At 49.0% G+C, this 11,238-nt stretch overlaps 1 protein-coding gene across 3 annotated transcripts in view; it reads left to right on the top strand.

The window, feature by feature from the left end:
- Nucleotides 1-11,238, top strand: part of LOC310697434 (cathepsin L2-like) — a 40,495-nt gene that overhangs the window by 4,740 nt on the left and 24,517 nt on the right. The window contains exons 1-2 of one of the 3 annotated variants that reach the window (XM_083484104.1): nt 1,392-1,522; nt 10,898-11,034. In XM_083484104.1, coding sequence (XP_083340230.1) covers nt 10,906-11,034 — 129 coding nt within the window. In that variant the 5' untranslated portion in view covers nt 1,392-1,522; nt 10,898-10,905. Of the gene's footprint in view, nt 1-1,391; nt 1,523-5,023; nt 5,134-10,897; nt 11,035-11,238 lie in introns of those variants that run through there. The other 2 variants (XM_083484103.1, XM_083484105.1) reach the window with 2 other exon arrangements.

Below are 11,238 nucleotides of genomic sequence, written 5' to 3'. Positions count from 1 at the left end.
TGTTTTACGTTGCCCTCGGCTACCTGGGCTTCTTGGCTGCCACCTGCTTCATGGTGGCTTTCCTAGCCAGGAAGCTGCCTGGCTCCTTCAACGAAGCCAAGCTGATCACCTTCAGCATGCTGGTCTTCTGCAGTGTTTGGGTGTCCTTTGTGCCCACCTACCTGAGCACCAAGGGCAAGTACATGGTGGCCGTGCAGATCTTCTCTATGTTGGCCTCCAGTGCGGGGCTCCTGGGCTGCATCTTCCTCCCCAAGTGCTACGTTATTGTGCTGAGGCCTGATCTGAACACAAAGGAGCACCTGACAACAAGAACTTAAGATGGCATCGGATTCAGTGTTGACAATGGCCATCAGTGCAGTGATGAAACACAAGTAGTTGTCTTTGGATTACAGCTCCACATAGCTCTCTTCCTTCTACATGAATCATGAAAGATAAAAATAATTGCAGAAAACCTGCAATGGCCACAAGGCTACTGGGTCCAATGTTTAGCCTGTACTGCTTTATCACTGCCTGATTCCCACTAGATAACTGGCGATGAGCTACGTTGGCCGTGATGCTGCTAATAGGTCACAGTCGTCCTATCCTTTTCAGAAGTTGGAGCTTAGGGACACTGTGGCAAAAACTTTGTTTTAGCTTCTTCTCTTTATATTTTAGGGATTTTTCCAAATATAACGGAACTTTCCCTTTGACCCACTATAACACCTTACCATCTGCTCTATTGCCCCCCCCCCCATTTAGTAATGAAAAACGGAATTAGAATGGCAAATAAAAATCCATTAACCCAACAGTTGTTGATAAAGCATGCGTATGAATAAGCCCTGAGTGGCATGCTCCTCAAACCTTCAACGATGGAAATCAGCGGAGCGCTTACTAAACTCCCACCATTATAGAAACAATACCTCATGATTATTGGGGTGAGGATGTGGAGGCTGCAAGAGAGGCTGAAGAGGAGAAGGCAGGGCGACATTTCCTGCTTTGCCTCAAACCGTGAAGCATCCTAGGCTGCCCCTGCCCCTTGCCCAAAGTGTTCCTGGCCTGGCACCTTGGCAAACACTTGCCCAAACACTTTCCCTTCAGCCAGGCATTTGATAAATAATAATCTTCACACACTTTAACTCAGTGGGTCTGACATCTGAGGAGATGCGCAGAGAAACATTCTTGGCTGAGTTGCTTTTACTGGTATAATTTTATTCATTTATTCATTTATTTCATAAAATTTATATACCATATGATTGTAAGAAATACTCCAAAGGGGTTTAATATGAAGTTTCTGGATGGGGTAACTGTGAGGTAGTTGACTGAATGAGCCCAAAGAGGGCTTATAAATGGTTCCTCGTCATCCTGGGGAAAAGTGACAAGTGGGGTGCCGCAGGGCTCTCTCCCGGGTCCGTGGTTGTTCAACGTCTTTATAAATGACGAAGGATGGAGGAGTTGTAGTCCCAAAACAACTGGAGGGCCAAGTTTGCCTATGCCTGCCTTAACATTTGGGTGTACATCGGAAGGGTTGAGCGTCAGGAGAGAGGTACATTTCCTTCTTTTTAAAATCTAAGGGCTTATCCACACTTAAATTTTGCCCTGTTCTTTCCAGGTCTGTGCTTTAAGTCTCCGTCTCTGAGTGTGTTCGGGGGGGGGGGGCTTTCCCTGCTAAAACCTGCTCTTTTAGGCCAGGAAGGTTGAAGTGGCCGAAACTTGAAAGATTTGAGGCCTAGACCTCCAACTGTCTCTCCTCAGACCAGGCAAGGAAGCACTGAAGAGGCTTAATTCCTGACCTTCACACAACCTGAGGCCTTTTATTGAGGTGAGGGGGGAGAGAAGAAAAAGACTGTTTGTTTGGGTTGCACCACTTTGAATTGCAAGGTGCCCCTTGCAAGGACTGCTCCTCCCTACAGAAGCATTCCCTCCCCGCAGAAAACGAAAGGTTTCTTTTATGGCTCAACCCGACCAGCGCAATGAGGAACGCTAAGGAGGTTAGATAACAGCCCTACGGAACAAGTGCAGGTTTCGTCTGCTGATAAAATAAGCAGACAGCCCTCGACTGATATAGCTTTGTTAATTATCGGAATGCCTGCCGGAAGGAGAAAACGAGGTGCAAAGAGCCAGAAGAGCACAATTGGGACTCACAATTCCTCTAAAACAAAGAATCAGCAGAGAGCCAGCACCATCTTCCCTGGCTCAGAAACAGAGCGGGTTGAGGAAGCCGAGAAAACGGAGCAAATAGAGCAAACAGTGAGTAATCCGTCCAAGAGGGCAAGAGCAGGAGCAGGAGGGATTCCTCCCACGCCTAACGCTGACCCACCCAGGCCTCTAGAACAAGATATCAGAGGAGCCTGCTTTCAACCAATTCGGGATACGCACCCCTACCAAGAGATTTGCATGTTGTCTGCAGAAACTATAGTTCTGGTTCTCCAAAGACTGAATGAAATCCTCACCAAAATAGTTAACATTGAGAAACAATTGGATACTAGCTCCTCCCCTTTAAATGCCCAAGGGCTTAAAAGGATGATAAGAAATGACTTTGTTAACAACTCGCCAACTCAAACTAGGGATGAATTGAGGTCCTGTCAAGTCTTGCAAACGAACCAGATAGAATCATAGAATCCTAGAATCCTAGAGTTGGAAGAGACCACAAGGGCCAAGCAGGAAACACCATCAGAGCACTCCTGACATCTGGTTGTCAAGCCTCTGCTTAAAGACCTCCAAAGGAGGAGACTCCACCACACTCCTTGGCAGCAAATTCCACTGTCGAACAGCTCTTACTGTCAGGAAGTTCTTCCTAATGTTTAGGTGGAATCTTCTTTCTTGTAGTTTGGATCCATTGCTCCGTGTCCGCTTCTCTGGAGCAGCAGAAAACAACCTTTCTCCCTCCTCTATGTGACATCCTTTTATATATTTGAACATGGCTATCATATCACCCCTTAACCTCCTCTTCTCCAGGCTAAACATGCCCAGCTCCCTTAGCCGTTCCTCATAAGGCATCGTTTCCAGGCCTTTGACCATTTTGGTTGCCCTCCTCTGGACACGTTCCAGTTTGTCAGTGTCCTTCTTGAATTGTGGTGCCCAGAACTGGACACAGTACTCCAGGTGAGGTCTGACCAGAGCAGAATACAGTGGCACTATTACTTCCCTTGATCTAGATGCTATACTCCTATTGATGCAGCCCAGAATTGCATTGGCTTTTTTAGCTGCCGCGTCACACTGTTATATGATAATGCTTGAGATTCACCGATACACTCATAGGTGGATGAACCGCAGACAAATTACTATGTCCTTGTCTCAGCTCCTGACATTACCGAAATGTAGATCTAGAAAATTTCCACTTCCTGCCTACCTTGAGAAACATCATGCGCCTATTTATGACCTTTAGGTCATCAGCTCTCCCATCTCGATTCATGGAGATAAAGGATACTCTATGGTGGTTCCACTCTCTCCGCCCAGTGAGGGTATTTAAAAACGAAACAAGGAGGCAATTGGTCCCTTACATAGAGTCAAAGCTAATGCGGATAAGGGAAACCAAGCTCAACACTAGAAATACTAATTGCCCGAAGGAAGAAAAGAACTTTGTAAGCCTAGAATTACAAGACCTGAAGAAGAGGCTAATGAGTATAAAGACTGAGATTTCTACCCAAAATATAAGGACAGTAGAGCCTAGAGCACAATATTTAAAGACGTCCAACAGCTCTTTATCCCATAGAAAGATATCAGTGCAACTCCCTGTTCCCTTTTCAAGCGACACCGAATTAGATGAGGAATTTGGCGCCTCCGACATTTTTATGGCAACAACACGTAAAGAACTCTATGTTGCTGACAAACTGGAGAAATCCAGCACCCAATCTACATCTGGACCTTTGCCTAATGTTCCAAAAACTTATCAGAATGATCAACCTTCTCTACTGTACTCCTGGCGAAACAGGATGGACAGATCTTCTGAATTCGAAGCTGGCTCTTTGTTGGCCAGTGATCCACATTTTATAGCACATACCTCATTAATACACCCACAGCCACAGATAGAACCAACAGTCCTCCAATCAATCCAGGAAAGAGAGGGGGACTGACTGTTAACGAAACACCATGGGACTGCCCTCCCCGCTTGGGGTGCGGTGGGTTGGGTTTTATCTTCTAGGGATACTTACCCTATCAAACCTTCACCTCTTCCCCATACCATTTTGACCCAGGAGTCCTGGCCCAGGGATGACTTGTTAGTAGGGGATGTTACCCTATTGGGGAGGCTAGTATGGGGTCTGGGATTTCCACTATTGAAGGGCTAGGGAGGAATGGCGGTGGGCGCTCTGCTTCAGGGCTCGCCGGGCGGCAGGCTGCTATCCGCAGCGTGGAGAGCCCTGTGGGAACTCCCGCAGGGCTCCCCACGCTGCAGATGTCTGCCCCACGCGAGGGGCGCTCTGCTTCAGGGCGCGCTGCGCGCCGGGCGGCAGGCTGCTATCCGCAGCGTGGGGAGCCCTGCGGGAACACCCGCAGGGCTGCCTAGGCTGCGGATGTCTTCCCGAAGCGCCGGGCACTCTGCTTTTGGGGCGCCCGGCACTCCGGGAAGCAGACTGCTATCCGCAGCCTAGACAGCCCTACGGGAACTCCCGCAGGGCTGCCTAGGCTGCGAATGTCTTCCTGAAGCTTGGAGAGCAAGAGGGGTCGGTGTGCACCGACCCCTCTCGCTCTCCAAGCTTCAGCGAAAGCCTGCATTCGCCCCATAGGACGCACCCAGATTTCCCCTTCATTTTTGGAGGGGAAAAAGTGCGTCCTATGGGGCAAAAAATACAGTAACTAGATTGATCCGTCCTGGAGGGGGAAAGAGTTGGGATTTTGTTTTTGTATTTTTTCTCCTTTTTGTAATTGTTATGTATTGGAAATTAATAACACTATATTAAAAAACAGCCTGTTCTTCCAGCAACCTGACTTGTGCAAGCAGGCAGACCAGTGTGTGTGTGTGTGTGTGTGTGTGTGTGTGTGAGAGAGAGAGAGAGAGAGAGAGAGAGAGAGAGAGAGAGAGAGAGAGAACAAAAGGAAGTTGTGCTTTTTAGGGCAAACTATCTGCGTAAGTGTCACGGTTGGTTTTCCTCTCACAGAGTGAGGCAAACCAACAGGCAGTCTATTTCCCCCCGACCCGCCCTGCTGCACAGAGAGGTAGGTTGTGTCTGCCTGTGTGGGAATCAATGGTAGGGGCTGCTTTGTATGCAGGAATTTGCAGGTTTAATGGCTGCTGACCCTGCCAGCTAAAACAGACCGAAGAGCAGGTGGTGGGAAAGACCTGGGTCCCTGTTTTGGGAGGTGGGCATCTTCCTAAGTTCCTGTATTGTATAGAGATTGGAACCAGAGCTCAGTCATTCAATCCCCAGGCATCTCCCGTGAGAAGGAGAGGGTGAAGGTTCTTCCTCAGAGGCTGTAAATGCCTCTGAATATCAGTTTCTGGGAATCACAAATGGGGAGACTTGCTATTGCCCACAACTCCTGCTCTTGGGCTGGGCATCTGTTGGGCCACTAAGAGGACAGGGTTGTGGGTGACAGGGGACACTGGCCTGGCCCAGCTGGCTCTTCTTAAGGAAAGAACACCTCTCTGCTTGAGATCCTAGTAAGCTGCTGCCAGCCAGAGCTAACAGTCCTGGGCTAGATCAATGAATAGTCTGACCTGCTGCCCTAGGCTCAGAGGTCATTTGCACTCCAGCTGCCACCGAACTACAACACCCATCAGTGACATCTGGAGGGCCAAAGGGCCAGATCAGGGCTGAAATTAGACTTGAAAGAACCATTCTGTTGTAGGCAAGAGGCTCTGTCAAGGGGTGTGCTTTGTAAATGTGCCTAGCCCTCCCCACAACCTGCAGCATCCATGACTGGTGGCTGGCTGGCCTGCCTCTTCAGCAAAAGCAAGGCCACCATCTCCTGAGACAGCCTGTTCCCTTGTCCTATACTCTGCATCCTCAGGAAGATAGCAAGCCACTTCCTGTGTGTTTCAGGCTATTGAAATGGGGGGGGGGTAGTGGTGAGCGAATGGACCTGTGGAGAGCTTAGCCAGTAGAGCATGAAACTCTTCATCTCAGGGTAGTGGGTTCAACCTTAGACAAAAGATTCCTGCGTTGCAGGGGGTTGGATTATTTGACCCTCATGGTCCCTTTTAGCTCTACAGTTCTATGATTCTAGAGGCCACTTTCTGTGTGTGGCTTTTGATACACTTGATTTTAAAAAGAATCTATGATTTAAAAAAGAATCTAACAGCAGAAAACTTAAATCTTTTTGGAAGTCTTGTTCCACAGGTGCTGAAAAGGCAACTGAAATGGTGCCTGTCCAATATCTAGCAGGAGGGAGCTTCCAAGAGTTGGGGCCACAAAAGCCTGATCCCTACGTTGTGTGGAACTAGGATTCCCAGGGCGTGCCTGAGCACGCAGCTCTCTCCTCTCAAGCCCAGCCCAGTTCTATTCTCTCCCACCACTAAGTCCTGGAGAAAGAGGTTAGTTGGGAGAGGGGGAAGAGGACACAAACACACACACACACCGCAGGAATCCTGCAGGAATAATTTGCAGTCAACTCCTGAATGTTGCAAGCTGCGTGCCCAGTCTTCTTCTTCTTCTTGTGGACTCTCCTTCCTTGGAGGTATTTCAGCAGCGCTTGGGTGGGGGCCCCTTCCAGCCCTGCAGTTCTGTGGTGGTTGTGCTCCAATTTGTGTGTGGTTTTCTAATGCACAAGTTAGGAAGGGTTGCCATTAAATGCGAACTGAGGAAGCTTCCTATGTTCTGTGATAGGAATTTTGAGGTCATAGATATATGTTCATAAGTGTACCAATCAAGTACATACATAGATCAGCACAGGAAGATCGACCTGGAACCATTTTGATTCCTAAACTGACCAAATGTTTTCTCTGCAAGGTCAAAATGGAAAAGCCTCCCCATTGTCTTTTCCTTCACAAATCCTGTCTTAAGGGTATGTCTGTGTTTGAATAGGGTGTGAGCCTGTGACCTGGCCCAGGAACTAAGTATTTATCATTACAAAAGACTGGCCAGGCTACCCAGGCAATCCAATCAAGTAACCTGCCAGACAGGAGATAAACAAATTTCTGTTTTAGACCCGCCTTTTTGTGATGTAGGTGTGATGTATCTGAGGGGTGGTCTTAGGTTACACCCCTTCTGTGATGTATGTATGATGTTTCTGGGGGTGGTCTTGATCTAAAGGGTAAAGGGACCCCTGACCGTTAGGTCCAGTCGTGGCTGACTCTGGGGTTGTGGCGCTCATCTCGCTTTACTGGCCGAGGGAGCCGGCGTACAGCTTCCAGGTCATGTGGCCAGCATGACTAAGCCGCTTCTGGCAAACCAGAGCAGCACACGGAAACGCCGTTTACCTTCCCGCCGGAGCGGTACCTATTTATCTACTTGCACTTTGACGTGCTTTCGAACTGCTAGATTGGCAGGAGCTGGCACCGAGCAACGGGAGCTCAACCCGTCATGGGGTGAAGGTCGAACCGCCGACCTTCTGATCAGCAAGCCCTAGGCTCTGTGGTTTAACCCACAGCGCCACCCGCGTCTCTGGTCTTGATCTACAGGGTGGCAATTTCAAAAGTCTTTATAAGGCCTTGCGCACCATTTTTCGGGGTTCCTCCTCTCTCCTGCAAGTGAGGGGAACACCCTGTTGCAACAGATCAATAAAGATCAAGCTTACTAGCTGCTTTGCTTCTCAATATTCTCTGGTTGGCCTCTGTTATTCTCTCCTACCAATAGGGAACCTATGTAAGGACTCTATATGGGCTCTTGGATACCCCATAAGGGAAAAGGGCATATTTTTGTTTACAACAGTTTGTAACTGTTCACCCCAATGAACATGTCTGGATAGGCTTGCCTTGGTGAAGAAATTCTTAGCAGGCATCAAAATAATAATAATAATAATAATAATAATAATAATAATAATAATAATAATAATAATAATTTATTTATACCCCACCTTCCCCTGCCAAGACCGGGCTTAGGGTGGCTAACATCAGGTATAAAAACAATTGATTAAAATACAACTTAAAAACAGGATTAAAGTACAACTTAAAATGCAGCTTCATTTCAATGGAAGCCCAGATCAAAAACTGTTTGGGAGGAGAAAATGTCAAATCTTCACCAAGGCCAACTATCCAGACTGGTCCTACGTGGACCAGAAAAAACCAGGGAAGTCCCCAAATAGGAGTTCCATCACAGAGGGAAAAGGGGGGAAAGAAAGGGGGGGAGGGGATCAAGCTGATTCCAAACCAAAGGCCAGGCAGAACAACTCTGTCTTACAGGCCCTGCGGAAAGAAATCAGATCCCACAGGGCCCTGGTCTCAGGAGACAAAGCATTCCACCAGTGTTGAAAAGGCCCTGGCTCTGGTTGAGGAAACTCAATGAAACAACTCAGTGAAGATGCCTGCCTCAATATCAATAGGAAAGGAGTTGTGGAGAATACCTTCTACCACACTGAAAGATCCATTTCATGCAGGTGTGGGGGTGGGGGGAATGTGCAAAAGTAACTTGAATGATGCACATAAATACACAAATAGTTCCAGCGTTAGCTGAAGGTTCAGCATGAAGAATAAGGTTTTCAAAGGCTCTAAGGAAGTGTCCTCTGCAGCTTTGGTTTCCCCCTTCTGCCTTATCTTGCTCAAGCAAGGGGTTTTGCAAAACCGCTAGGCCACATCCGCTGCTGCAGAGGACAAGATAAGCCTCTGCAGTGAGCCGGGTGGGTGGGCTGGGGGGGGGCGGCGCAGGAGAGCTAGTTTTGCAAGGGGAAGGTGAGAACATCATTTGCTTGCACTTCAGCTGGTGGCATAGTTAAACTATGCAACTCACTCCTGCAGGAGACAGTGATAAAAGAGGATTGGATAAATTGTGGAATTTTGTGAAAAAATCGTGGAGGGGTCATGTGATTGGTGCCTGCCGGCCAGGATGGCTCTGCTCTGCTTCCAGTCAGAGGGGGAAATGCTTCTGAATGCGGGGGGGGGGGGGGAGAGCGGCTCTTGCACCTGGCTGGCCCCTGGGAGGACAGAATGCTGGACCGTGTGCCATTGGCTTGATCCAGCAGCCAAGGCTCTTCTTATGTTCTTATGGAACCTCCCAGACCAGAGGCAGTCTATCTGGATCCCAGCAGGGGTGGCCTGTGGGGCTGGGGCTCTGGGTACATTTTTTATGGGGTGCTTAGGTTCGCAGCATCAACACCCCAAAGGGGTCTTGTTTCTCCCATAGCCGCAGCCTTGGACCCCAGCGGAAATCAGCTATGGCTCTCTCTCTCTCTGCCTTCCCAGCCTGCTGCTTCTGCCTCCAGCTTCTAGTTCCAATAACTGCTCCCAAACTCTGGCTTTTTCAAGTTTAGTTGCGATTCATGCAACTTGGGGTCCCTTCCAACTCTGATTCTATGATCTGCCATACTGCACAGAGCCCTCTTTCCTTTGATCTCTTAATGGCCCATCAGGGAGGTAGCCTGGCTTATATTTTAACACATGCTGGATCCAGGGGTTAGAGAGGTCTGTCACCTACAAACTCAGAACAATAGGTAGATAGATGATAGATAGATAGATAGATAGATAGATAGATAGATAGATAGATAGATAGATGTCACCCCAATCTCTTGAGCAGAGAGATATTTCAGGGGTCCCCGGTGCTTACCCAGTGGAGAGCCAGGCGCTGCGTCAGTTTCACAGCAGCGGGACGGTCCCTCTTCAGCCAGCCAGCCTCTGCCGTCACTCAGATCAGGAAGGGTCTTGCCGGTTGCTGAGCAGCAGGCCAGAGAAGCCCAGAGGGGGGTCCCTCCTTCTCACCATAGCTTGCATCTGCTTGGGAGGAGTCCAGGGGGGGCAGATGCCAGTCCCAGCAACGTCTTCCACTAGGGCCAGTCAGCCTAGGCGAACTCTGCTGTGTTTTCCCTTTTCTGAATAAAAAGCTGACTTCACCTTGAGTCTGGCGTCTCCCTTCTGACCTGCGGAGGAACCAGCCTGGGAATCCAGCAGAAGTCCAGCACGGCTCGGTCTCTCTCGCTTCGGCCTGCAGCCTGCTTCCAGTTCAGCTCTCACACAACGGGGGGGGGGGGGGGGGCAAGGCCCGTTTATTTGCCCAGAGGGCACCATCACAGGGGTCCTTAGGTGGCAACTGGGACCATTAAGAAGAAACCTGCCTGGCTAGTTCAACAATGGAAATCTGTTAGATTTTCTCTTTGCTGAGGAGGAATTAGAAGGGCATCATGCTGACTAAATCCTCTCACCAAACTAATATATATATATACAGTGGTACCTCGGGTTAAGTACTTAATTCGTTCCAGAGGTCCGTACATAACCTGAAACTGTTCTTAACCTGAAGCACCACTTTAGCTAATGGGGCCTCCTGCTGCCGCCGCGCCTCCGGGACATGATTTCTGTTCTCATCCTGAAGCAAAGTTCTTAACCTGAAGCACTATTTCTGGCTTAGCGGAGTCTGCAACCTGAGGTACCACTGTACCTTGGTTTACAAACTTAATCCATTCCGGAAGTCCGTTCTTAAACCGAGGTGCACTTTCCTTCGTGAGGCCTCCTGCCGCTGGTGCCCTTCCACCATTTGGATTCCGCTCTTAGACTGAGGTAAAGTTCGCAAACTGGGAGACTATTTCCGGTTTTGTGGAGTTTGTAAACTGAATCGTTCTTAAATTGGACTGTTCTTAAACCGAGGTACCACTGTACACATGCTGCTTCCAAACTTCAGCCTGGCAGGTGCTGGCTGCAGAGATGCTCTGGGGGCCTGGCCTGCTCTGCCCCCTCTCCCCAAGGTCTCTGGTCTGGGCCATTGCAGGGCTGGGGGGGGGGGGCACCTGCTGGGCAAGATCTCCACTCGCCAGGCCTCCATTATCGTCCAGAGGCTTTGGCCTCAAACCTCATCCCTTCCAATGCCTGGCGATGGCTCTGTCTGCCCATCTCTTCCAGACTAAGGCATGCCTCCGGTTTCAAGAGTCCCTCTGATCTTGCTGGTGCTCCTGGGAACATCCGCCAGTGCGCTGGATTGGGCCCTGGAAGGAGAATGGAAAGGATGGAAGGAAGTTCACGCCAAGCAATACCTCAAGGTGAGTTTGCCGTGACAAGATGTCAATTCCCCCGAAGTACTAGCACTGCTGATTATTGCAGAGAGAAATTTCCCTTGGGAAATCCAAGGGACCTAAAGACAAAGACTCTCTGTGCACGTACAAAGTGCCTGGTTACTTATAAAAACGTATTTGCTTTGTTGGATTGTAGCCTTTCTAGGCCTTATTAACCATGGGTAGGAAAAT

This window comes from Podarcis liolepis (genome assembly GCF_965112155.1).
Source record: "Podarcis liolepis genome assembly, chromosome: 18".
Taxonomy (NCBI): Eukaryota; Metazoa; Chordata; class Lepidosauria; order Squamata; family Lacertidae; genus Podarcis; species Podarcis liolepis.
This window is presented reverse-complemented; position numbering and strand designations above follow the sequence as displayed.